The sequence below is a fragment of the Rhineura floridana genome, chromosome 18 (genome assembly GCF_030035675.1).
Source record: "Rhineura floridana isolate rRhiFlo1 chromosome 18, rRhiFlo1.hap2, whole genome shotgun sequence".
Lineage (NCBI taxonomy): Eukaryota > Metazoa > Chordata > Lepidosauria > Squamata > Rhineuridae > Rhineura > Rhineura floridana.
Genome location: NC_084497.1, coordinates 5562598 through 5589005, shown reverse-complemented (window position 1 = coordinate 5589005; position 26408 = coordinate 5562598). Strand labels below are relative to the sequence as shown.

Here is a 26408-nt window from a genome sequence, read left to right as displayed (position 1 = left end):
AACTCCTAACGTGCTGATCTATCTGGATTTATACCCTTCTAAAGTTCAGCAGATCTGGAGAGAGCAGCTTTAGATTTTGATTTTTGGGCAACCGTCCCCACTCTGGAGCTATCCAGATGGGTTTGGCCTCCAACCCCCAGCAGCCCTGCATGGCCGTGGTTGGGGATGATGGGAGTTGGGAGTCCAGCAACATCTGGACGGCCGCAGGTTCCCGGTCACAGGTCGTACATCAATATGGAACGAGAACGGTGCGATTTGTCGACACTCCCCCGCACCTTTGGGAAGTGGTGGAAACCGCCTCCCAACGTTCTCCATGCGGGTTCTTTCACTGGGCGAAACCCCACACCTTTCAGCCAGCTCTTGGGACGACAGTGTGCAACTGGGTCCATGTGGTTTTTGATTTCGCAACAGCAGTCGCAGCGACGCAGCCGATTCTTGGGAGCATGTGTTAGCCTCGCAGGAGCCTGGAGGAGCCAATTCCTTTCTGTGCAGATTCCTAACTCCAAGAAGCCGCCTCTTTCTCCCCCCCCCCCACAGCCCTTCCTCTGATTCAAATTTTATCATTCGACGAAAGCAGCTGTTCCTCAATCAGAAATCTATTCCTAGCCTGGGTGCAATTCCCATCCATTTTTCTTTCCAATCGCCTGGGACGGAGGAAATAGGCGCCATCAAAATGACAGCAACAATCTCCGTGATTACGTTAACTTTGCTCTCCCGATCTAAGTGCCAAAGATCCAAGTGCCAAAGATCAGGAGAGGGGTGTGAGGTCTTTACCCTGCAATACACTTGGCGGTGCCATTTTTCACAGTATATTTACAAGCTATGAAAAACAGAAGCAAGGACTCTAGACAGGATGCCCAGAGGATCCAGGGATTTGGAGCTGATGTTAACAAAACGGTCTCCGAGAAGTGTGAGATGAATGAATAAATCAATACTAGGGGGGGGCCACCCAAACCTCCTCTGTCTCATTGCAAGGGGCCCATCTGCCCAAAGAGAGGACGTTTCCCCATGACAAGGCGTGAGAATCTAGTGGTAGGGCTTGTTTCAAGCAGGGGATGCGTACCGGGATGTCATTCCTGCTCCCAACACCACCTTCTCCTTCCCGACTCAGCCAATATGGAGAATCGGTTGAAGGAGGAACAAGAGGGACTTTCGGGGAGCAAGGTCATCAATGACTTAAAACCGCACTCTCAAATCTGCTGGGTCAGTTCCAACTGTGCCTGAGTTGGTGAGGTTGATCCTCAAAACAGAGACGAGGCCACCATCTTGGAAAGGTCACGGAAAGGATGCACCTTGAGCCGCCGGGATATTCTCCATCCATCTCCACAAGTCTCATACCTCTGTGGTTTGCGGGACTCTTGTCTCCAGCGACAGCCCGCCCTCTCTTCAGCCTACCCGAGGCTGGGCGTGAGAAAAACATGTGGATGCTACAACTCCCCCCTCCTGCCCTGCATGTCTTGAGAGTTCACCTCACTCCGGCCGTGAAAGCACTTGTGCAAGCCCCGGTTTGGTCCAGCCTTTTTCTTTCCAGAGAATAAAAGAGTTTACCCCCCGCAAAGCAGGGCGGCCTTCCGCCACAGCCAAGCCCTCAGCCATCACAGGCAGGCTCCAGACCAGAAGGTCCCCTCCTTCTGCAGACGCAGCCAGCCGAGCAGGCTTCTCATTTCAGAAAGTAGATTTTAATATTTTTTAAATTGTTATTTCTTCTCCGCTTCTGGCCCGTCCGTAGCCAGAGCTGCCTCAGGCTCCCACAGCAGGAATTCGTGCAAGAGGGTGTTGACCGTCTCTGGGCACTCCATCATGACCATGTGACTGCCTTCGTCAATCACCTTCAGGAACGCAATAACCAGGATCTGTGGACAGAAAGGATGATCAGGGGACTGGAAACAAAGCCCTATGAAGAGAGACTGAAAGAACTGGGCATGTTTAGCCTGGAGAAGAGAAGACTGAGGGGAGATAGGATAGCACTCTTCATGTACTTCAAAGGTTGTCACCCAGAGGAGGGCCAGGATCTCTTCTCGATCCTCCCAGAGTGCAGGACACGGAATAATGGGCTCAAGTGACAGGAAGCCAGTCTTTGACTGAACATCAGGAAAAACTTCCTAACTGTTAGAGCCATACGACAATGGAACCAATTACCTAGAGAGGTGGTGGGCTCTCTGACACTGGGGGCCTTCAAGAGGCAGCTGGACAGCCATCTGTCGGGAATGCTTTGTTTTGGATTCCTGCATTGAGCAGGGGGTTGGACTGGATGGCCTTACAGGCCCCTTCCAACTCTGCTATTCTATGATTCTATGGAACGGGCACAAGGGGGTTCGAAGGCAAAGAGACTTAAAGGTCTCCTCTCCCAGCCCTGCAAAGCCATCCCTTTCGATGATTACAATTTCCCCATATTGTTAAGGGCAGGAGAAGGGGAAGAGCGTAGCTCAGTGGCAGAGCTTCTACTCTGCATGCATAAGATCCCAGGTTCAACTCCCTGCACCCCCAGGTATAGAGGAGTGAAAGAAAAGCATTCACCTGAAACCTTGAAAAGTCGCTGCCAGGGCAGTGCACAAGCACAGGGTGCCAGTCTTTTGCAGCGTCATCAGAATGCAAGCCCAAATCCTCCCCACCTCCATTTAATCTGGATGTCCCCCTTTGCGGGAAAAATGTGGCTGGAAAAAAAAACCCCAAAACACTTGTTGCCAGCAGTGATGACTCATTGGCAGTATTAAGCCCCGGGGCTCGTAAGAGCTGTAGTCCTAAACATCTGGAGGGTGCCAGGTTGGCACAGGTTATCATAGCTATGCGTCCATGAACGAACCTCCAACGGTTCCTTGCTTCTAGGCCTGCGAGCGGTAAGTGAACCGCACTGAAGTGCACTGAAGCACATTCGTTTTTAACAGCCAGAGGTGAAGTTGCTATTTTTGCTGAATTCTACTATATGAAACTTCAGACAGATGCAGGGACACCTGGCCCTGTTTGCAAACCATACCTCGGCCATCCTCTGGTCCTCCTCCACAGGGACAAACTTGTCGTGCATTCCGTGAACTAGGAGCACGGGCACCGTGAGCTCGGCGTGGTAGACCTCATCTGCCTCTGGCCAGTACTGGCCACTCATCATGGCTCTCAGGACAAAGGATGAGACATTGAATGCGTTTCCTTCCCTCAACAGCTGCTTCTCCTTGGAGCCTTGCCGAGCAAAGCCGGCCCTGTGGGAAGCAGAATGGGCCAGGTTAATTCAGCACAGAAAGAAAGATAGGAATATTCACTTAGTTATTGTTTAGAGAATTTATCATCATGCGCTTCAGCCCAGAAAGGCTGCCAGAACAGGAGAGACATTTTTGAAAAGAACCAAGCAAAGGCTCACAATAAAAATAAAAATACATGACACAAAAGGAAAATGCTTTGGGAAGGAGAAGGAAATAAAGCGAGCCCAGGTTCAAGTTCTTAGGTACAAGTTGCTCTAATGACCAGCTGGGATGGAAATCCAATGAGGCCAATCCAAATCCTTTCCCAAACTGGGATGGTGGACGATGACAAAATAAAAACAACAGAGGTGAGCCTCCCCAAAAGAAAAGAAAAACAGGCCATATAATAACCATCCCTTATAAGAACGGACGTGGACTGTGAGTGTCAACAGGGCTATAAATGGGGCCACGAAGAAACAAGCAGAAAGGACCTGCATGCTCAGTGGGAACCTTGAGCGTTCTGGAAGTATATTAATAATAACAATTACAAAATCTAAGTGGGCACCCCGCCTCCACAACTGCCCAACGAGGAGTGAGCATGCTCAGGACCCATGGAATGTAGAGTGATAGTTGGAGGGAGAGGGGGATTTCCTGCTTGGAGAGAACGGCTGGCTGGAACCCAGAACAGGAGCAATCCTGTTGGGAGGTCTTCGTGTCTACTTGCTACACCCGTCACAAGGACAGAGGAATAAGGGAGGCTGCCTTTGACTGCGTCGGACCCAGTGGTCCGTTTCCCTCACGGTCGTTTATGCCAGCGTTGTGTGTCCAGACTTGTGGCCTCCGGAGGCTGCCAGAGGAAAACATTCCTGACCCTTTGCCACGCTGGCGGGACTTGCGAGTCTGGCAACACCCGGGGGGGGGGGCACAGATGTTGCCCGCTGCTACTTGACACTGACTGGTCGTGGCTCTTTGGGGTTTCAGTCGTGGCTCTCTCCCAGCAGAACAGTTGAACTGGGACCACGCAAAGCAGGTGCTCTGCCGCTGAACCATGGCCCTTTCTTTAAAAATAATGCAAGCTTCCAGTCCTCATGCTTCTGAGTCAACACCTGATTTAAATAGGGATCCGTGAGGTGGCCTTTCATAGACTTAGATTACTGGCCCGTCTAAGCTCAGAATTGTCTACAGTGACCATCAGCAGCTCTCCAGCAATAATCTTCCCCGGAGATGTTGGGGAATCAAACCTGGGACTGTTTGCATAGAAAGCACAAGCTCTAGTACTCGCTTAGCAGATAAAAGGGGGGCAAGTGAAATGGGGGGAAGAAGCCCGGTTCCATCGCAAGCTGCAGTGCTCTTTCTCTGGGGGGGGGGCGTGCGCTTCACAAAGGGCCTCGAAGGGTCTGCACTCGGCCTCCGTCTCAATACCGACTTCCTCCGGGGCAGGCCCGTCTCATCTACTCACTTAAGGAAGCTCCATGCAAGGCACGGCGAGAGGCAGCGCAGGACGCACGTGGGCATGTTGAAGATGGAGCAGAGGCTAGGTTCCAAAGCAGTAGGCCCTCCGCCGTTGATCATGATGACCTTGTGTACCAGATCCGGGTACTCATGGGCCAGGAAAGTGCAGAAGGAGACGCTGAGGGGGGGAAAAAGCAGGCAGGCGAGTGTGAAGGGCAGCCTGGGAGTGGCAGAAGAACAGAGGTTCGGCAGAAGCAGGATTAAGCTACGGGACTCCCTGCCACAAGATACTGAGGTGGTCCCCAGCTTGGGCGACTTTAAAAGGAGTTCATAAGAACATAAGAAGAGCCTGCTGGATCAGGCCAGTGGCCCATCTAGTCCAGCATCCTGTTCCCACAGTGGCCAACCAGGTGCCTGGGGGAAGCCCGCAAGCAGGACCCGAGTGCAAGAACACTCTCCCCTCCTGAGGCTTCTGGCAACTGGTTTTGAGAAGCATGCTGCCTCTGACTAGGGTGGCACAGCACAGCCATCACGGCTAGTAGCCATTGATAGCCCTGTCCTCCATGAATTGGTCCAATCTTCTTTTAAAGCCATCCAAGCTGGTGGCCATTACTGCATCTTGTGGGAGCAAATTCCACAGTTTAACTATGCGCTGAGTAAAGAAGTACTTCCTTTTGTCTGTCCTGAATCTTCCAACATTCAGCTTTTTTGAATGGCCACAAGTTCTAGTATTATGAGAGAGGGAGAAGAACTTTTCTCGATCCACTTTCTCAATGTCATGCATAATTTTATACACTTCTATCATGTCTCCTCTGACCCGCCTTTTCTCTAAACTAAAAAGCCCCAAATGCTGCAACCTTTCCTCGTAAGGGAGTCGCTCCATCCCCTTGATCATTCTGGTTGCCCTCTTCTGAACCTTTTCCAACTCTATAATACCCTTTTTGAGATGAGGCGACCAGAACTGTACACAGTATTCCAAATGCGGCCGCACCATAGATTTATACAATGGCATTATGATATCGGCTGTTTTATTTTCAGTACCTTTCCTAATTATCCCTAGCGTGGAATTTGCCTTTTTCACAGCTGCCACACACTGGGTCGACATTTTCATCGTGCTGTCCACTACAACGTTCCCTAGTCTGGTGCCTCTCTGATGTTGGGCCAGAATGCCCTATCAGTTGCTTGGGGAGAAGGGCCGCTTGTTAAGCCTCTCTGGGAATTGTAGGTCTGTCCAGGGGAATAGGGGTCTCCCAGGAATGACTCTGCACCCTGAGCAAACGGCAGTTCCCAAGATTCTTCAGGGGAAGCCACGATACAGTTGAAATCAGGAACAAACAAACATCCCCATGGGAAAAAAAAGAAACCTGATGCAATCCTACATAACCATCACCTCAATATTACATTTTTGCAGAAGCTTTTATCGCTATGCATGTAGGAAAGGAACAGCAGGAAAGAAGATGCAGACGAATTGAAAGAGCAGAAATGTGCGGCAGTCAGCTGTCCTCTCCAATTCTGTAAGATCATCTTGCCCCCTATGTACCCAACAGATCACTGGGCTCTGCAGGTGAGGGCCTCCAGCAGGTACCATCTTATTAGGAGGTCCATTTTGCACAATATAGGGACTGAGCCTTTACGGTGGTGGCACCGACCCTTTGGAATTCACTCCCCTTCAATATTAGGCAGGTGCCATCTGTTGTCTTTTTGATACCTACTGTGCCCTGGGCTCCTACTGGGAGGAAGGGTGAGATATAAATCTAATAAATATATAAGTAAAAATACTGAAGACCTTGCTCTTCTAATGAGCCTTTAAAGTATTGATCTTCCCCAGTCTTCATCTGTACTGGGACCTATTTTTATATGTTTTAATTGTATTGATTGTGTGGTTCAGTTCAGTTCAGGTCTCATTTTAATGCAAACCTGCCAAATTCACACAGCATGCAAGCCAAAACACAGCTGTCCTTCAAAATGTGCCCTTCCCTGAATTTTGTGTTGCAGGTCTCCAAAGAGGGCATAAAAAAAATTGCTCTTACTGTGCATAAAAATTCATGTATTGGTGAAAACAACATACAAAAATGCAGTACATTAGGGGAAATTGCTGTCAAAAACACCTGTGTGCCATCCTGGGCTCCTTTGGGAGAAAAGGTGGGATATAAATTTAATAAATCGATACACAAATAAATCCTGGAATTAGCTCTAGAAATTCCCCCGCAGAGATCAGAATTCAAGAAAAACGGAAGTCAGGGCAGAGCAAAACAGAGAATCAACCATCAGAACACGGAGCAGGAGAGTTTGTCCTCTCCTATGTCCTCTGCTCTTACCCATATGAGTGTCCAATGAGGATGTTCCTCTTCTTAGCATAGCGCTTGAACACGGTGCGCATGTCTTCGGCCAAGGCATAGAAAGTGTAGGCAGCAGCGATCTGTGGGGCCGAGCTGGAGCCATGGCCAGCGAGGTCCGAGGCCACCACCTCGTAGCCCAACTTGGCGAAGAAGTCCAGTTGCTCCTTCCAGATGTCCAAAGAGCCCCCCACCCCGTGAATGAAAAACAGGACCACGTCGCTATGGGTCCCCTTGCAGCTTGTGATGAACTTGGTACAGTCAATGTTGACCACCTTCTTTGGCTTACGCCGGCGGCGTTTGGCGGCGTTGCTGGCAGATGGGTTGGCTGAGAGGGTCGGGGTGGCGTTGGCATCCGAGACCTCCAGCTCCATGGTGCCATTGGGCTCAGTGCTGTTCTGGCAATGGAAGATGTCTGCACGCATGGCATCGCCCAGGTTCTCGATGACCATCTGCCCGTTGCGGTAGACGGTGATCCGGCGTTTGCAGCGCACGATGCCTGCCTTCTGGGGCGCGTCCTCAGCCCCCGGCGGGTGGGCAGGAGCGATGTGTTTCACCCGCAGGACCCGCCCCGGCTTCACCTCTACGAAGCTAAAGCCGCCGCTGGACTCCACGTTCTCCAGGGGACCCACTGCATTGGCCGTTTTGCCCATCAGGCAACACAGGAGCCCGTCGGTGATGCTGGTCAGCATTGTGATCCCTGCAAGGAAAGGAAAGTGGAAGCTGTTAGTTGGGGGCCACCCGACAGCAGATGAATCTCCCCAGAACAGAAAGCGGCTCGTCTCCCATTCCAAGGAGAAAAGTGAGTCCTTCCAACAATCCTGTGAGGTAGGCCAGTGTAATTATCTGCCCCATTCCAGTACTGCAGATGGAAAGGCGGTGACTTGCCTGAGATTTGGGGGTACAGGCAAGATTAAAACAGGGTCTCCCAGCTTCGTAGGACAGGCCACAGCAGGGGGGAGGGGAAACCCAACATAAGCATGAAAAGAAAAAACATTCTGCAATGTGTCACAAGCAGCAGCACTTACACAGAAGGGGGCCATCTCTGGTGTGGAAATAGCACCCTTGACAATGGGTTTTGTGATGGCCAAAAAGCGTCAGGCTGCAATAAACATTTACTACTTTCATTTCCGGCTGATTTCCAGCTCGGCACTTTGAGGGCCTCCCTCTCTTTGTCTGCGGTGCATTTGGGGTGCCTCCCTCTTCGCCCTCCTGCTGTGTAAGAATATCGGACAGGTCTCTTCAACAAAATGTTGCAGTGTATCTCCACCCCAGCCGGGAAATGTCTGTGTGGGTGTGTAGAGATTTTTTAATCTCATGCATCACAACGTAGAGTTGTTTTTTAATCTCATGCACTACATCCCTACCCAAACCCTCCAGGAATGTTTCCTATAAGTTGTTAGGGGCCCCAGCAAAAAGTTTTCTCCATTTCTCCCTTTCCTCACTCCTCACAGTCTCTTCCTTTCTCTCAACTAACACTTCGAAATTCTGCAAGGCTTAGAAGCTCACGGGTCATCAAACTATTTTATGAGCTTGGGTTTGTTTTTTCGCCTTACCCTGTAGCTCACTGGATGAGCCCCTGTTTTGAATGCAAAAGGTCCTTGGTTCAGTCCCCAATGGCATCTCCAGGTGGATCTGGTAAAGAGACGCCTGCCTGAAACCCTGGACAGCTGCTGCCGGTCAGTGCAGTCAATACTGAGCTAGATGGACCAACTCAGGACATGGTAGCTTCTCATGTTCCTATTTAAATCAGCTTTTATTCAGGACCATGACGGCTAGAATCTTAAGTTTATTTTTAGGGGAGGGGCCACAGTTAAGTAGTAGAACACCTGCTTTGCGCGCAAAAGGTCCTCAGTCCTATCCCCTCCATCTCCAGGTATGGCTGGGACAGAGAACTCTGCCTGAAAACCTGGAGAGCTGCTTCCAGTCAGAGTAGACACTACTGGGCTACATGGACCAATGGACTGACTGACTGACTGATTGCTACGGTCAAAGACCAGTCTATACAGAATGTACAACAACAAGTAAAAACTAGACAGAAGTAAAATAATGTAAAATATCTTGTACATAATAAAAACAAGCAAACCACAGTAGGAGATTCCCTTGTAAACCATGAAAATATTAAAGATTAACATTACAAAGATATTATTTAGAAGTGAAGGGGCAGAAATCTCCAGTGGTGATGTTGGGCCTGAGATTAAAGTGGGGCGGTGATGGCAGAGGACAAATCTGTCAATTTTGGGATGGACAAACCTGTCAATGTCAGGATGCACGAATCTGTCAATTTCACTTTTGCATTTGCCAGCCTTCAATCCAGTTTGCCAGATTTCCACATCTAACCCCACCCCCCACATAGGCCTCTCTGTAGCCCTTCTTTTGAGACCTGTGTCGCAACATTTGGAGAAGTGTGGATTTTGAAAGATAGCGGCGTTTCGGTTTTCCGTGCTGTGAATTTGGTAGGTTTGCCTTAAAAAGAGACCTGAACTGAATTTCTCCCCTGTCCCCAGTTTTAAGTACAAAAAAATGAAGTGCTTATTTTCCTCTGTGAAATGCTGGGGAGTACGCAAGGGAACAAGCGATGGAGCCAGACGCTTATCTTTTCTGCCAAATCTGGTTTTAAAGCCATGCCATTCAACAACTTCACCCTTATTTGAGCAGCTGGGCCTAATGAAATTTCAATTTAATCAAATCCGCTGAGATGCTCTTTTTTTGCCCTGGAGTGCCTCCAGTAACCAAAGCGCTGAACCTCGCCACGTGAAAAGCTTTTTCCACCATGGTTTGGAAAGCCCCGTCAGCGAAAAGCGCCTCAAGGCCCAATCAAGTCGTCGGCCCAGCATCTGATAAGGTTGATGCAGTTCTGCCGTCGCCAGTCTGGCGCCGTCCAAAGGTTTTGGACTACAACTCCCATCAGCCCCCAGCCAGCATAGCTGTATGGTGAAACTATAGGTTACAGAGAGATGCAGTGTGTGGGAGATTCTAGATGGCAAGGAGGCAGCTGTGTTTGTGCTGATGCTTTGGAAAGTGCCCTGCTGGTGGTGCTGTTACAATTCCCTGTTTCCAATATTCAGGCTGTGAGTGCTGTTTATTCTGTAGACAAAATGGCTCGCACTTTAAGAGGGGGAGTGGAGGGAACCATAAGGGTGGGGACCCACAAAAGGCAACCCAATAAGGATGGAAAACTGAAGTGGGGGGAGGAGAGAATTGTAAGCAGCAGCCCTTCCACTGCAACATTGTGTTGCATACGCACTTCTAACTTGCTTCACACTTTGGAAAGTTGTGTATCTGCCGTCTATGGATTGGGACCTCTTCAAGATACCCTAACCAAAACTTTGCACAATGGTTCCTAAAAACAAGGAGCAAATTTTCACCTAAGTTTGGATACCGTCGGGTGCCATTTTTGAATCAAGATGGCAGACTGAACCTGTCAAAGCTTGCACTGATTTTTAAAATTTGTTTCTTAGAATTCCTGAATAACACCGGGTGCAAGTCAGTAATGCCAGTCAGAGCCCTGCAAGAAACAAAACAGCACAGAGAGCCACCTTTTTTACAACTTGGAAGCCCAGATACAAGCAAAGGACAGGGAGTGGGTGACGATCCCTCAAATCTCTTGACTGCACATTCGTTATTCAGAAAACGACGACAGTAAATGATTGAAGCTGATGGGGGCTCTTCAGCCGGGAGGTGCAGATCAGCCAGGCCTTTTGAGTGAAATCTGGCTCCTGTGAATCACTTGAGCAAGGAGGAAAGAACAGGGCAGTATCTCCTGTCCTGCCTCAGCGACAGCCTTGCAGAGCATACCTCCCCGGGCTGAAGCACAGGTTTGGCAGTTTGCAACAATCAAACTGCAGAATCGTCTGCTTAAAGGGTTTCCTATAGCGCACCATTTCAGGCTGCGGTGGGTCTTTGTATGGAGGGTGTGTTTGCCGGATGGAATACACACACACACATCCATGCACACACATGCACACACATACACACACACATCCATGCACGTAGAAAATAAGCATCAGGGAGGAGGGTCTGGCTTAGCTTTCTCCTTGACATGCTAGCTTTCTAAATGCAGGGAGAATGTTATTATAAATTTCAAAATGGACACCTCTCTCTCTCCATCCCCCCCCAAATCCCACACATGACAATTTAAGTGGTACAGTCCAGTACTAAAAAAAAACCTTTACCAGCTTATTCTGCTTTTCTATAAGCCGCTCCAAAGCCATGCAACCTCAACAGTACAATGGTTAGCAACTTGATGGGCCTGGAAGAAGGAAATGTGTGTTACCACCTTGCCCAGCTCTGTAGCTGAGGGATATTTTGTCCACAGTCTTTTTTAAAGAAGGTAGCAACAAATCTACTGCTGGATATATGTGTGTGTTATGTGCCTTCAAGTCGATTACAACTTATGGCGACCGTATGAATCAGTGACCTCCAACAGCATCTGTCATGAACCACCCTGTTCAGATCTTGTAAGTTCAGGTCTGTGGCTTCCTTTATGGAATCAATCCATCTCTTGTTTGGCCTTCCTCTTTTTCTACTCCCTTCTGTTTTTCCCAGCATTATTGCCTTTTCTAATGAATCATGTCTTCTCATGATGTGTCCAAAAGTACGATAACCTCAGTTTCATCATTTTAGCTTCTAGTGATAGTTCTGGTTTAATTTGTTCTAACACCCAATTACTGGTCTTTTTCACAGTCCATGGTATCCGCAAAGCTCTCCTCCAACACCACATTTCAAATGAGTTGATTTTTCTTTTATCTGCTTTTTTCACTGTCCAACTTTCACATCCATACATAGAGATTGGGAATACCATGGTCTGAATGATCCTGACTTTAGTGTTCAGTGATACATCTTTGCACTTGAGGACCTTTTCTAGTTCTCTCATAGCTGCCCTCCCCAGTCCTAGCCTTCTTCTGATTGATGAGGAACCTCAGGCCCCGGGGTCAAATGTGGCCCTTGGAACTTTCCCAGGCCATGCCCCTCACTGGCCCTCCCTTACACGGAATTTTTTTTGGGGGGGGGGGTTGTCGTATGCATAAACCAAGTAAGGATTGGGATGCTCACCAAACCACTGAGTGACAGCAGGTCCCAGCAGCCCCGTCGAAAGGTTAGAGGGGAAGGCCAAATGTCCCAGAGACCTTATTTGATTAAGTAATTCGAGTTTACATTATTAGACCCAGGAAAAGGAAAGCAAAGCAGGGGGGGGGGGGGCAAAACTTAACCTTAATGCATTAGAAAAGCCAGCCAATTTGCAAAATAAATAAATTAATTAATAAAGGTTGCCAACTGTCTTCCTGATAGGGTCTCTTCTGCCACCGACAGCTGCAGGTAAGGATGGAATGACCTGTCAGTTTTGATTCCCTCGCTTTTCCACTCTGAAAGTCAGTTCTCTTCGCAGCCATTTGCGGTTGGTTGGTCTTTTCCAATCCTCGTGAAAATTCGTCTGCATTTGAGCACACATTTCTCCCGATAAAACACGTTTCTGCAAGCAGTTTCTCCTAACAATGCAAGTTTTTAATGTTACTGTCATCTGTTCGCTTTTATGGAGACTTTGGTGTATGGATTTTTGCACACGTTGCTTGGTTTGTAGGGCTGCATCACAAAATTCAGAGAAGTGTGAATTTTGCAGGATGGCTGTACTACGTACGGCTCTCATATTGTTTCGGAAAGTGTGGGTTTGATAGATTTGCCTTTAAATGAGAACTGAATCAAATTTCTCCCTCATCCCAAGGTGCAGGGCAGACTTTCTGGATCTCTGTTCCAAGGAGTTGTGGCCTGTTAAATTCATACCTAACCCAAAAACGTGGTGGTGGTACGTCTTGCGATGCTTTGAAAAGTAACTGATTTATTATAGACGGTTTTTGTGAACCGCTGTCGGGTTAACAGACTTGGGTTGAAATCCTCACTCAGCCCTAAAGATCACTGGGTGCGTCAGTTGTTGCATTCCAGCCTAGCCTACCTTGCAAGGTTGTTGCGAGGATTTAAAAAATCCCTTGCAGGGTTGTTTTGATGATAAAATATATGCAGCTCTGAGCTCAAGGTAAGAAAGGCAATGAAAATATTTAATGGGGAACTGTTGAAGGAAAGGCTGATAGCACAGGTTTTTTTCCTATAAAAATTACCCAGAGGCGTCAATTGGAGGAGAAGAAGCCAGGCTTTGCTGTGAACTTGTTTTCCACCTTGCTGGGGTGCCTCTAGCAAAAGAGCCTGTTATAATTCTGTTTGATGTGTTTGCTGCGTACCGCAGTGGAGGCTGTTGCCTGGGGTTAGAATCAGGTCAGAAAGAATCAGCTAAGCCCATATTCCGATATGGAAAGACAGCATTTAGAACTGATGCCCAGCGATCTGGGCAATGTGGGCTTGGCAGATGTCGTTCTTTCCATTCCCTTAGCATCCGCCAGGTCTCCACTGTATATTATTATTGCTCTCTCTAATATTGAACTCAGTGGCCCTGTGCCGACACAATTAGCTCCAAAACAGGGCCACTCAGACACCAGAGGGGAAGTACCAGCCTGCTTGTGTTTCTTGCAAATATGCAAAAAGTTGTCCATGCATATTGCAACTGCATGCATGCAGTTTTTGAGGTGCAATTGCATTGTGAAGCTTGAGGCTTTGAAGAGCTGTAAGGCAGGCAGGGCTTACAGTTCAGCTGTGCACTGACTTTATTTGCATTGTTCTGCTGACATCACTCAGTTGTTTTTTACCTTTGCACAGTCAGCATAAATAAGGGTGTTGCAGAGGGTTGTTTTTTAAAAAATACAAACTTTATAACAAAGACGTCTATGGAAAACATGGACGGTGAAATTTGCGTGGAGTTGTTATGTGTCTTCAAGTCGATTACAACTTATGGCGACCCTATTTGCATGGAGTTACTAAGAATTAAATATATGCTTCTGTCCATGGGAAACAGCTCTTTGTATTGGGGTCTGTGTGTATGTTAAGTGTGTGATGTTAAGGGTCTGGCCCTATGTGGCCCCCAACAGCTTTCCACCAGTGTAATGTGGCTCTCAGTCTTAAAAGGGCGTTAAAGCTACCAAACTGGAGAGCACTAACAACCACGCTAGATTAACTTTCAATCCGTGAGAATACCAAACAGGCATCCGGCTTGAACTGAGCCCCCAAATCCACGAGCCGCTTAGGGAAGCGACCGGAGTGTCAGGGAGCTTGCAAAATGGCTGCCAGTTGCGGCCCCTTCTGTATCAAGGGCTCCTTCTTTTACAGGGCAGAAAATAAAATTAAAACAAAGAATGCAGGGGACCTCTGTTAAAAGAAAACAAGGAGAGAGAGAGAGAGATGCTGGTAACCATGATGACCAGGGTGGAGTTGGGTACCATCTGATTCAAAGAAGTAAGGGCTGGTTGCATAATGCCACTTCTGGCTGTTGAGTCAGGAACAAACGATGTTATATAAGCTGCCTACTCTTGTGTGTTCCCCCCCCCCTCCCCTAGGATGGGTGGGCTCCAGTGAAACATACAGAAGGCGGACAGCGAAATTGCAGCTTCCAGCCCGCAGGAACCGTTCCTGCTTCCGCTTATCGCAAGAGCCCCCTAATTAAGAATCACAGCAGTAACAGCAGATGCCACCGCTGGCATGCATGCAGGTTCCGGGGACGGAGGGGAGGGAGAGCGAAAAAATAAAGGAACGGCTGGTTTTCTTTGTGGGTTTTTGCCAGAGCAAAAATATTCCAAGCTGTGGGAGTTGAATGCTTCTGATCTCTGGAAGAAGCAGTGGTGTGGGTTTTCCAGAAAAAAACTGAATTTGGGGTCCCCCCCGGAAGGTTTTCCTATGCAAATTAGGGTAATTTGCACTGGGGGGAAATTGGTCTGCATCACAGGTCTTTCAGTGTGTATGGGGAAATTTTCTGATGCCCGGGAGAGTGATCTAATTCCGCGCGTTTATTTGAATTGTTCTAGTGCGTTGTTGTTATGTGCCTCCAAGTCGACTGCGACTTATGGTGACCCTATGACTTAGCGACCTCCAAGAGCAGCTGTCATGGACCACCCTGTTCAGATCTTGTAAGTTCAGGTCTGTGGCTCCTTTTATGGAATCAATCCATCTCTTGTTTTGCCTTGGGCACAGCTGAAAACCTGGCTTGCCTAATGTTGCATTTGCAATTGACATCTAATCATTATTGGCAATAAGAACATAAGAACATAAGAAGAGCCTGCTGGATCAGGCCAGTGGCCCATCTAGTCCAGCATCCTGTTCTCACAGTGGCCAACCAGGTGCCTGGGGGAAGCCCGCAAGCAGGACCCGAGTGCAAGAACGCTCTCCCCTCCTGAGGCTTCCGGCAACTGGTTTTCAGAAGCATGCTGCCTCTGACTAGGGTGGCACAGCACAGCCATCACGGCTAGTAGCCATTGATAGCCCTGTCCTCCATGAATTTGTCTAATCTTCTTTTAAAGCCGTCCAAGCTGGTGGCCATTACTGCATCTTGTGGGAGCAAATTCCATAGTTTAACTATGCGCTGAGTAAAGAAGTACTTCCTTTTGTCTGTCCTGAATCTTCCAACATTCAGCTTCTTTGAATGGCCACGAGTTCTAGTATTATGAGAGAGGGAGAAGAACTTTTCTCTATCCACTTTCTCAAGGCCATGCATAATTTTATACACTTCTATCATGTCTCCTCTGACCCGCCTTTTCTCTAAACTAAAAAGCCCCAAATGCTGCAACCTTTCCTCGTAAGGGAGTCGCTCCATCCCCTTGATCATTCTGGTTGCCCTCTTCTGAACCTTTTCCAACTCTATAATATCCTTTTTGAGATGAGGCGACCAGAACTGTACACAGTATTCCAAATGTGGCCACACCATAGATTTATACAACGGCATTATGATATCGGCTGTTTTATTTTCAATACCTTTCCTAATTATCGCTAGCATGGAATTTGCCTTTTTCACAGCTGCCGCACACTGGGTCGACATTTTCATTGTGCTGTCCACTACAACCCCGAGGTCTCTCTCCTGGTCGGTCACCGCCAGTTCAGACCCCATGAGCGTATATGTGAAATTCAGATTTTTTGCTCCAATATGCATAATTTTACACTTGTTTATATTGAATTGCATTTGCCATTTTTCCGCCCATTCACTCAGTTTGGAGAGGTCTTAGGAACTTAGGAACGGAAGTTTGTCCGTACGAAAGACAGAACGGTTTACAGGAGAACTTCTGCTCAATGTCACTGGGAAGGGGGCTGGAGAAATGAGTCCCTAGGCATCTGCATGGTGAGGTTCAGTCCTGTGGAACATTCAGGTGCCTCTCTTAGCTATAGGGTAATTTCTTGGGCTTCTCCCACCTCCGTGGGGCCCTTCAAAGATGTGGTTGCTGTTCAAATTATGGAAAGAGCAGATAAATGTGGAGGCTGGTTAATGTACGGATGGAAGGATCTGTCAATTTCAGATCTCTCCGTTTCCCATTTTTCCAATTTTAAATTCAGTTCTCGTCATTTCTGCAGCAATTTGCCATTTATTTATTTTAAATCCTTGTGGAAACTCTTGGGCATTTTATTGCGAATTTCTCCTGATTAAAGCAGATTTTTGTGTGCAGTTTTGGCCCATGTATACAGCACACACGCTTTCCCTAACACAATTCGTTTTTGTATGTTATCTTCACAAATTTATTCATGCTTCTGCACACTTTTTCCTAATATATGCATTTTTATAAACACAGTTTGGTCGGCGAACCACACCACAGAATTCGAAGGAGTGCAAATTTTGGTTTGATTGTTCCTGAAAGTGCAAATTTGACAAATTCGGCTTTAGATGCAAACTGGATTGAATTTCTCCACCATCCTGGATTTCATGAGACTGTTACGCTCAAGGGGAGCAGATTATTATTATTATTATTATTATTATTATTATTATTATTATTATTATTATTATTATTATTATTATTATTATCATCATCATCATCATCATCATCATCATCATCATCATCTATTGGGGTTTTATAGGGGTAGGAGCCTATGCCCATTTCTCAGGGCTCTAGGTGGCCAATTAAGAATACCTTCCGAGCTCAGTTGTCAGCCATAGGTGTGGGATGGAGCCATCTACGAGCTGCATTCTGGAGTCATCTGGGAACCCAACTATATCTGTGCTGGGGAGACGAGAAGGGACCCCATTTCTTCTATGCGAGATGCCCTGGCAGTGCCCAAATAACGCACATGGCTTTGAGGCAAAGAAACAAATGCCAAGGCAAAGAGCCTTTGTTGGAAGCCGAACAGGAAAACCTCTATCGCTCCCTCTCTCCTTTAAAACACCCCTCATCCTTGGACAATACATTGGACACCTGTGACGCCCACCTGCTTCCACCGTTCTGTGGTTCCGTGCAAGTTCCAGAACGTTCTGATGGAAACTGGAATCCAAGCTCAGAGAAAGGCTGAGATAGAAATGCGAAGCTTCTCCCTCCCCTTCAGGAATACATTATGAATACATAACCCTTCCGGTCCTCCTCCTATCTATCTGTTTGTCTAGGAATATTTATTTATTTATTAAATTTCCTCCCAGAAAGGAGCCCAGGGCGGCAAACACTCTTAAAACATCTTTAAAAAGACCTTAAAATATATTAAAAACAAAGCGTCTTTGAAAACATTAAAACCAAAACATCTTTAAAAACGTTAAAATATCTCCAAAAGCGTCTTTTAAAAAAGGAACCGCTTTAAAAACATCCACCAAAAAGCAATTCCAACCCAGATGCAGACTGGGATAAGGTCTCTACTTAAAAGGCTTGTTGAAAGAGAAAAAGGTCTTCAGTAGACGCTGAAAATATGACAGAGATGGTGCCTGTCCCATATTTCAGGGGAGGGAATTCCAAAGGGTCGGTGCCACCACACTAAAGGCCCGCTTCCTATGTTGTGCAGAATGGACCTCCTGATAAGATGGTATCTGCAGGAGGCCCTCACCTGTAGAGCGCAGTGACCGACTGGGTATATAAGGGGTAAGACGATCTTTCAGGTAAGACAAATGTAGGAAACTGCTTTATACTGAGAGCAATCTTTGGCAAAACGATGAATTTTAACCTGAGTTTGCTTACTTCCTCCTTCCTCCTGAATCTGTTTTCCTTGTGTGTCGTGCCTTTTTATATTGCAAGCCTGAGGGCAGGAGCTGTCATCGTCACCTCCTCCTCCTCTTTTCAGTGCTTTGTAAACTACTCTTGCAGCTTTTCTTTGGCTGAACAGCCAGATTTTAACAAATTCATAAATAAGTTTGATAAGCTGTAAATTTCAGCCGGCTACAAAGTCCAATCGCTCCTAGCACCGGTTTCCCAAATGCTGCAAACGTGGGCATGCACAAACAGCACTTAATTGTGCCACCCCTGTCCAGTCACCTTGAGGAGAGGATGAAATTCTCCATGTATAAATTGTGCAATGAAAGGGATGTCAGCTGCAGATCTGAGAAATGTGCTGCAAGGCTTGTATCCAACTCAGAGTAGAACCACTGAAATTAATACACGCAAGTTAGCCACATCCTAACAGCTTCAGTGGGTCTGCTCTGAGTAGGCCTAGCGATGAACACAACTTCATGCGTTGCCCTTCAAATCCTTTCCGGTTTCCTGCTTGCAAAACTGCCCAATCCTTTTATTTATTTTCTGTCCTGCCCTTTCTCCCAGAACGGAGCCCAGGGTGGCAAACAATGAGTGATTAAAAACACCACCACAAAATATTTAAAGACATCTTAAAAACACACATCTTTTTTAAAAATGTGAAAAGCAGTCTTTAAAACGTTTTTTAAAACATTATTTAAAAAATAAATATTCCAATACAGATTTAATTTTTTTAAAAGGGAAGAATTAAAAGCCCTTTAGAAGGCCAACGGTTTAATCTCCCTGGAAAAGGAAACTTGCCTCTCCCCTTTCCGAGGGCCAAGTTTGGCTCCCGAGAGGTTTTCATTCAAATTCAGGGCAACCACAGAGTCCGCCCCTCATAACTTGAATCCCTGGTTAGTGCAAACACGAGGGGAGGAAGGGGAGACAGCGTGAGTTGACCTAATTCAAGCAAAGCGTGCTTGGAATTTATATAACTGAACTTCACCTTGGAGAGGAGGGAGGTGGTTGTTATGGCAAGGGAAAACAAGAACAGCACCAATGACTGGCTCCCACGATGGGCCTGTTTGGCGGGTGGGTTGGAGACGGCTTATATTTTCCACCTTGAGAAACGACGGGAGCCTTGGAAACACAGCAAAACGCCAAGAGCATGTCCCAAAAGTCTCCTCCAGCACCCCAAGTCATATCAAGAGAGCGGCGTGGTTTGCTGCCAGCATACGCGCACAAACACCCCCTTTCTAGCCCTCATCGGAATCTTGCTGGATTAGATTGAGGGCCCGTCTTAGCCCAGCATGCTGTTTCTGACGGTGGACAGCCAAAACAGCGACTAAACAGTGGAGCCTCCTCTCCTGTTGTTCGACCTCCAGCACATCAACTGGTATTCAGAAATAGACAGCTTCTGAACAACGAGACTCCAATACAGTATTAGTCTTCAAGGTGAACAGCTGGCAAACGGCGTCTCCACAAGAAGGCCCTTATTTCTGCTGCTCCTTAGTCTGACCCTTCCTGCCTTTTATTTTGGTTTTTTCCGAGTACAGTCTGTGCTCCCTCTGAAGGATCAGGTTTACCCCTTGGATGTTGGCATTGTCCCTAGAGGTTCAGGAACGCCAGAAGTGCTTTTGTCCAGCAGAGGTTGGTATGCCAGCTGCTCCTGGAGAAGGCAGATCCAGCCACACTGATACATGCCTCAGTCACCTCCTGGCTGGACTACTACAGCGTGCTCCGTGTGGGGCCGCCCTTGAAGAGCCAGCCACAACACACAGCAATCCAGACTCTTCTGCTCTGGGTTTTCCAGGGCTTATTACATCCATCTAATTTGTTTCCAGGCCCAATTCAAGGCGATGGATCCTATCTCTAAAGGTCTTCAGGGGCCAAGATACCTGAAAGGCCTCATCCCTTACAGATCGGCCCATAGATTTCAGTCTTCTTCTGAGGATCCGTTACACGTCCCACCGCCAAACCAAGCCTCAGTTGGCGGAAATGCAAGACAGTGGGGTGTAGCAACACCCCAGTTATGGGACTCCCCAGAGAGATTAAACTGGCCCCATCCCTGAAGGACCTTGATGCAGGCAGCAAAGACACTGTCAGCTGAGCTTTTAACGGCTTTTAATTTAAGAATGTCAGAAGAGGCCTTCGGCAACTGGACCAGGCCAAAGGGGGCCCATGAGTCCAGCCTCCTGGCCTCACAGTGGCCAACCTGATGCCTCAGTGGGGAAGCCTGCAAGCAGGACCCAAACACAAACCGGCGTTTAGGAGCATCCTTCCTCCAACAGAGGAGGGAAAACGTAGCATGATGGCACATAGCCATGGGGCACCCTCCTTCTCCTCCATGACTTTGTCTGATTTACTCTCCTCGCCTCCGTTTTAATGCTCCGTTTCTTCTTGTTAACTGAAAGGTGGGGTTGTTTTAAATGAATAAATAAAATGCCTCTTGCCAGCTTCCCCTAGTAAGGATACTCCCACCCACCCCCAGCCCCAATTCTGCCACCGTGCTACGTCAAAAACGTACGCTAAACAAATGATCAGAGGTTCGAGAGTTTTTCTCCTTTGTTTAAAACCGTGCCAATTATGCACACGCCCGCCCATCTCCACAGCAATAGATATTTCGCTGGGAGCATGCCCGTACGTTGCTGTGCCCTGCCACCTCTTACGTTCCATAAACTGGAGTGTCTATGTCTTTGCGTGCGTGGAAAAAGGAAAAAGATGGGGGGGACAGTGAACAGCTGTCTGCCCATTCGGTGGCGCCGTCAGAGCAGGACTTCCGGGCATGCGTCCAGGGCCCCACTCAGCAGAATAAGCAGGAGGGTCCCCAAACACAGCAGAGCTCCCTTCGCACGTTTTGAAGCCAGCTATTTATTTATTTAACGGATGTATAGCCTTCCTTTACAGAAGGTTTCCTTACCAGGCAGTGTACAATTAGGAACAGGAACTCAAGGAAATGGCCCGCCTTCAAGTCGATCCCGACTTGTGGCGACCCTACGAAGAGGATTTTCATGGTATTCCGAGGTGGTTTACCACTGCCTTCCTCTGAGGCTGGGAGGCAGTGACTGGCCCAAGGTCAACCAGGGGGCTTCGTGGCTGTGGTGCGGATTCGAACCCTGGTCTCCCAGGTCGTAGCCCAACACTCTAACCACTGCGCCACAATGGCTCTCCTGGAAGCTGCCTTATATCCCAAGTCAGACCATTGGTCTATCTAGCTCAGTGTTGTCCACACTGACCGGCAGCGGCTCTCCAGAGTTTCAGATGGGAATATTCCCAGCCCTACCTGGAGGTGCCACAGAGGATTGGACCTGGGGCATTCGGCATGCAAAGCGGGTGCTTTACCACTCGGCTACAGCCCTTTCCTAAGATTCTAGTCCTCATGGTTCTAAACAAAGGGCTGGTTTAACTAAGAACACGGGAAGCGGCCTTGTACTGAGTCAGACTATGGGTTTATCTAGCTCAGGATTGTCTATAGTGACCACCAGCAGCAGCTCTCAAGGGTTTTCAGACGGGATATTCACAGGCCTACCTGGAGACGCTGCCAAGGGTTGAACCGGAGACCTCCTGCATGCAAGGCAAGTGCTCTGCCCCGGAGATTATACCCCCTTCCCCACAAACCCTGACACTTGACAGTAAAGGTATTTTGAGGGACCCTCCTCTTTTGTTAAATCTATACCATTCTGGTTTGGCTGGAACTCTTTTCATTGCTTCCTTTTTTTATATAACTGTTCTACTTGTTTTTATAACTTTATAATTATATTGTTGTATAGTGGTTAAGGTGTTGGACTGCGACCTGGGAGACCAGGGTTCAAATCCCCACACGGCCATGAAGCTCACTGGGTGACCTTGGGCCCGTCACGGCCATGAAGCTCACTGGGTGACCTTGGGCCAGTCACTGCCTCTCAGCCTCAGAGGAAGGCAATGGTGAACCTCCTCTGAATACCGCTTACCATGAAAACCCTATTCATAGGGTCGCCATAAGTCGGAATCGACTTGAAGGCAGTCCATTTCCATTTTCAACCCAACCTGAAGGCCGGGTAAGAAATCTTACAAATGAATAAAACCACAGAGTTGTATCCACCTCGGGTTCTACTCAGAGCAGATCCACTGAAATTACTGGACCCAGGTTTATCATTATTATTTATTGAAATTATTTATTGAAATTCTCTCATCCTTCCACCAAAGGCACCCAGGGCAGCAAATTTATTTATTTATGCATTTTATGTATTTTAAGATCTGTTTTTATGGTGTTTTAAAGTGTTTTAAAGTGTTTTTAGCGCTTTGTTTGCCGCCCTGGGCTCCTGCTGGGAGGAAGGGCGGGATACAAATTAAACAATAAATAAATAAAAATAAATGTGTCAATGCTAAAACAGTACTATTCAAACTTCTACAAACAGTTAAAAACTCATAAAAGCAATCAACGACCTTCAAAACTAATTCTTTTTTTCTTAGTGTATCATCAGTTCTGTCATGTTCATCCATTCCAGTAGGGCTACTCTGAGTAGGACTAACGGGAGAGAGTCCGCAACAAAAGTGAAAACTCACAAGCGATCAGTAAGAGCCAATAAAATAATTTTTAAAAACCAACAACACTCCAGCACTAGGGTTTCCGTTCCAGTTTCTAATTTTTTCCCTGGGCTCCTACTGGGAGGAAGGGCAGGATATAAATTAAATAAATAAATTGCAGGGGCAATCAGATAAAATCCAAGTGCCTGTCAAATTCCAGCTGGAACATAGCTCTCCAAAAGTACATTGCTACCTAAACACTAACCATGCTATTCCCGATCTCTATGGATGTGAAGGCTGGACAGTGAAAAAAGCGGTTAAGAGAAAAATCAACTCATTTGGAATGTGGTGCTGGAGGAGCGGTTTGCGCATACCATGGACAGCGAAAAAGACAAATAATTGGGTGTTAGAACAAATTAAACCTGAACTAACACCAGAAGTGAAAACGATGAAACTGAAGTTATACTTTGGACACATAATGAGAAGACAGGATTCTCTAGAAAAGACAATAGTGCTGGGAAAAACAGAAGGGAGTAGAAAAAGAGGAAGGCCAAACAAGAGATGGGTTGATTCCATAAAGGAAGCCACAAACCTGAACTTACAAGATCTGAACAGGGCGGTTCACCACAGATGCTCTTGGAGGTCGCTGATTCATAGGGTCACCATAAGTAGTGATCGACTTGAAGGCACATAACAACAACCTAAACACTAGAACATGTGGACATCCAAGGAAGCTGAATGTTGGGAGGATTTAGGACAGAACCTCAAAAAAGTCTGGAATGTGCACTCCAAGAAAGCAGCGATGGCCACAAAATGTGGGGTGGCATTAAAAGAGGATCAGACAAGTTAATGGAGGAGAAGGAGGCTACTAGCCACAGTGGCTAGGTTCACCCTCCGCTGTCAGAGGCAGGATGAGTCTGAAGGCCAGTTTATGGGGATTGCAAGTGGGGAGACTTGCTGTAGCGCTCCGGTCCTGCTGGGGGCTTCCCATAATGGGCATCTGGTTGGCCACTGTGAGAACAGGAGGCTGGCCTCGATGGGCTACTGGACTGACACAGCTGCTGCAGGGCTTTTATGATCAGTCCAGCATTGTGCTTCAACAGCAGCCAATCAGATGCTTTTGGATACGGAAAGCCTCGGGTTCAATTCCTGGGCAAGCATCTCCAGGCGGGGCTGGGAATTGGCCCCTGCCTGGAAAGCCCCGGAGAGCGGCTGCCAGTCAGAGAGGGCCATCCTGAGCAGGATGGGCCAAGGGTCTGCCTCAAAGGTTAGACAGCTCCCCGTGCCTGAGGCATCTGGTCTGCAAGAGCCAGAGGTGTAGTCTCCGGGGGTCTCAGACCCTTCCTTTTTATGGGAGCAGGGTCCCAATGTCTCCAGCATCAGCATGACAAGGGAGTGTGTTAGCCACTGAGAAGAGTCCTCTCACATGCTTCCTTGCCCTTTCCTGCTGATTGGAGCCAATCAGAGTGAAGCCAATCAGCAGCGAGTCAGCCACTGAGAGACTCTTCCCAGCAGCCAACGCTATCTCCTTTCATGCTTCTTGGCTCCCAGGGACGTCTGTCGTTGCGGGAGAAGGCATTCACAAGGATCTCATTCTCAACCCAGCGGTAAAGAAAAGGGGAGGGGCGTGGCTGTGACGAATACGCAGGGACCCTGCGCTTCCGAAGTGGCCGTTACGCTGCTGTCGAGGGCCATTTCCCCTTCTCCTTTAGTTGCACGTGTGAACTCCTCTTTTGGGTCCCTATGCAAAACCACGCGCACACCCCAGGCCAGCGTCCATACAGGGCAGGCTGGCACCGCTCCACGACCTTCCTTGCAGGTCTGCTGTTTCAAATGCATGCATGTTGGAGGAGGAGGAAGGGGATTAACCCCTCCTTCCTCCCTTCATGGCTCCCTGTGCAAGATTCAGCAACGGCTGACTGCCATGGCAAATGCAACGCACTTGGTTTTTATTTTTTCAGCAAGAACCCTCCACACACACACGCACACACATATACAAAAAAGAGAGCAATTCTCCCCAGGCCAACTGGCGTCCAGTCAACACTGCAAGGCGTTGCTATATGCTTAAAAAGAGTCTTTCCCTTGCTCCCCTCCCCCCTCCTCTGCAATCCTCTTTAAAGCTTTGCAAATCCTGGCTGATCTTTTGGCTATGCAGGTCCTCGCCATTATCATTATCATTATTATTTTAAATCCTCTTTCCTTGCTGCACAACTCCCTCCCCCTTCCCAGCCCCCCCCCCCAATCTCCCTCTTTCCTTCCTGACTCCTCTAGAAAAAAAGCAACCCTCAGATCACTGATGTTATAACAGATACTCTCACCTCATTTATCCACCAGGGACCGTCAGCAAGTCAAGATGGCAAAAGATTGTTGGTGGAGGAGGAGGAGAAAGCCAGCCTCAATGTGCGCCTTTCTGGAAACTGCATGCCAAGGTTTGTTGCTTTGCACACACACACATACACACACACACTCCTTTTCTGCAACTGCTAAGACGGTCTGCTTCTTCCTTTGCTGGTTGCTGTAGGGATTTTGCACCTGCCTGCCTGCCTTCAGAATTCACCTCTGCAAGATAGATTCAGACTGAGGGGATTGGGGGGGAGGAAGAAAGACTTATCCTTTGCCCTTGTGGTCCTAAATCCCTCCTTACAGGAGGAGGGCCTTGTGGTGCATGATGGGCAGGTGAAAAAGAGGAAAGCTTATAGAGATGCTCCCAGCAGGTGAGCTTCCATGGTGACCCTTGCCAGTTCCGGGTTTACATGCGCCCGTGCTTTAGGAGAAGGGGCCCTGGTAGCTCAGTGGTGCCGGCTTGGCATGTCAAAGGTCCCAGGTTCAACACTCAAACGCATCTGCAGGTAGGGCTGCCTGAAAACCAGGAAGCACCATTGCTGCCGGCCAGTTAGTACTAAAAGGATTAAAAAGGTAAGACAAAAAGCGTGAGAACAGCCTCAGGCTCTCCCATCAGTCCCTCTCAAAGGCTCTCCGGATTGGAAGACCGGGACAGCCATTGCTGTCAGTCCGTGTAGACAGTATTGAGCTACATGGACCACTGGTCCGACTCGGGATTATTTATTTATTTGTTTAAAATATTTCTATCCTGCCCTGTAATAGGGCACTTAGCGCAGCTTACAACAAAATTGCACACGTACATAATAAAATGGTATACAGTAAAGGACACAAAAACATTAAATTAAAATACTACACACACATGTACATATATATAGGGGAGAAGTACTAAAGGGATTCCGACTTATGGCAACCCTACGAATAGGGTTTTCATGGTAAGCTGTGTTCAGAGGGGGTTTACCATTGCCTCCCTCTGAGGCTGAGAGGCAGTGACTGGCCCAAGGTCACCCAGGGAGCTTCGTGGCTGTGTGGAGATTCGAACCCTGGCCTCCCAGGTCATAGTCCAACACCTTAACCACTACACCACACTGGCTCTCAAAGGGATTAAGAAGGTAAAATAAAAAGCATAAAAACAGTCTCAGGCTCTCCCAAAGGCTCTCCGGAAAAAGATGGTTTTCAAAAGTCTCCGGAAAACCATCAGGGAGAAAGCAGAGCAGGCTTCTTGGGGTAGGGTATTCCGAAGCGTAGGGGCTGCTTTCTAGGTTCTTACGTTCCGTTCTGCACACTTCCAGACTGGTCTGCAGCTTGTTGTTTTTTTTTTTAATTTCCTTTTTGTCAAAAGCGTGCATGGAAATCCTAAAACTCATCTAATATAATGCGTTTTTGTATGTCATTTTAACTGACAAATACACACATTTGAATGCATCTTTTAGCCTGCTGTGTGTATTTTTGCACACAGGAGAACTGCATTGCCAGATTCGGAGAGCTTTGAATCCTGAAGGCTGGCTGTGTTTTGGTTCACGTGTTGCTTTGGAAAGCGTGGATTAAATAGCTTTCCTTTTCAGTGTGAACTGAATTGAATCCCCCCCCCAATCTCT

General features: G+C 47.7%; 2 protein-coding genes across 2 annotated transcripts in view; one reads left to right on the top strand and one right to left on the bottom strand.

The window, feature by feature from the left end:
• The window catches only part of ANKLE1 (ankyrin repeat and LEM domain containing 1), a 52345-nt gene that overhangs the window by 24612 nt on the left and 1325 nt on the right, over positions 1-26408 (top strand). Inside the window, exon 10 of the transcript XR_009759556.1 lies at positions 24805-24899. The gene's annotated coding sequence lies outside the window, so the exon portion shown is untranslated. The remainder of the gene's footprint in view (positions 1-24804; positions 24900-26408) is intronic.
• On the bottom strand, positions 553-25087 carry ABHD8 (abhydrolase domain containing 8). The gene is made up of 5 exons (XM_061601895.1): positions 24789-25087; positions 6941-7658; positions 4630-4800; positions 2975-3191; positions 553-1853 (listed from the first exon to the last, which is right to left on the bottom strand). The coding sequence occupies exons 2-5, from the start codon at positions 7648-7650 to the stop codon at positions 1698-1700; spliced, it is 1254 nt and encodes a 417-aa protein (XP_061457879.1). The 5' UTR covers positions 7651-7658; positions 24789-25087; the 3' UTR covers positions 553-1697.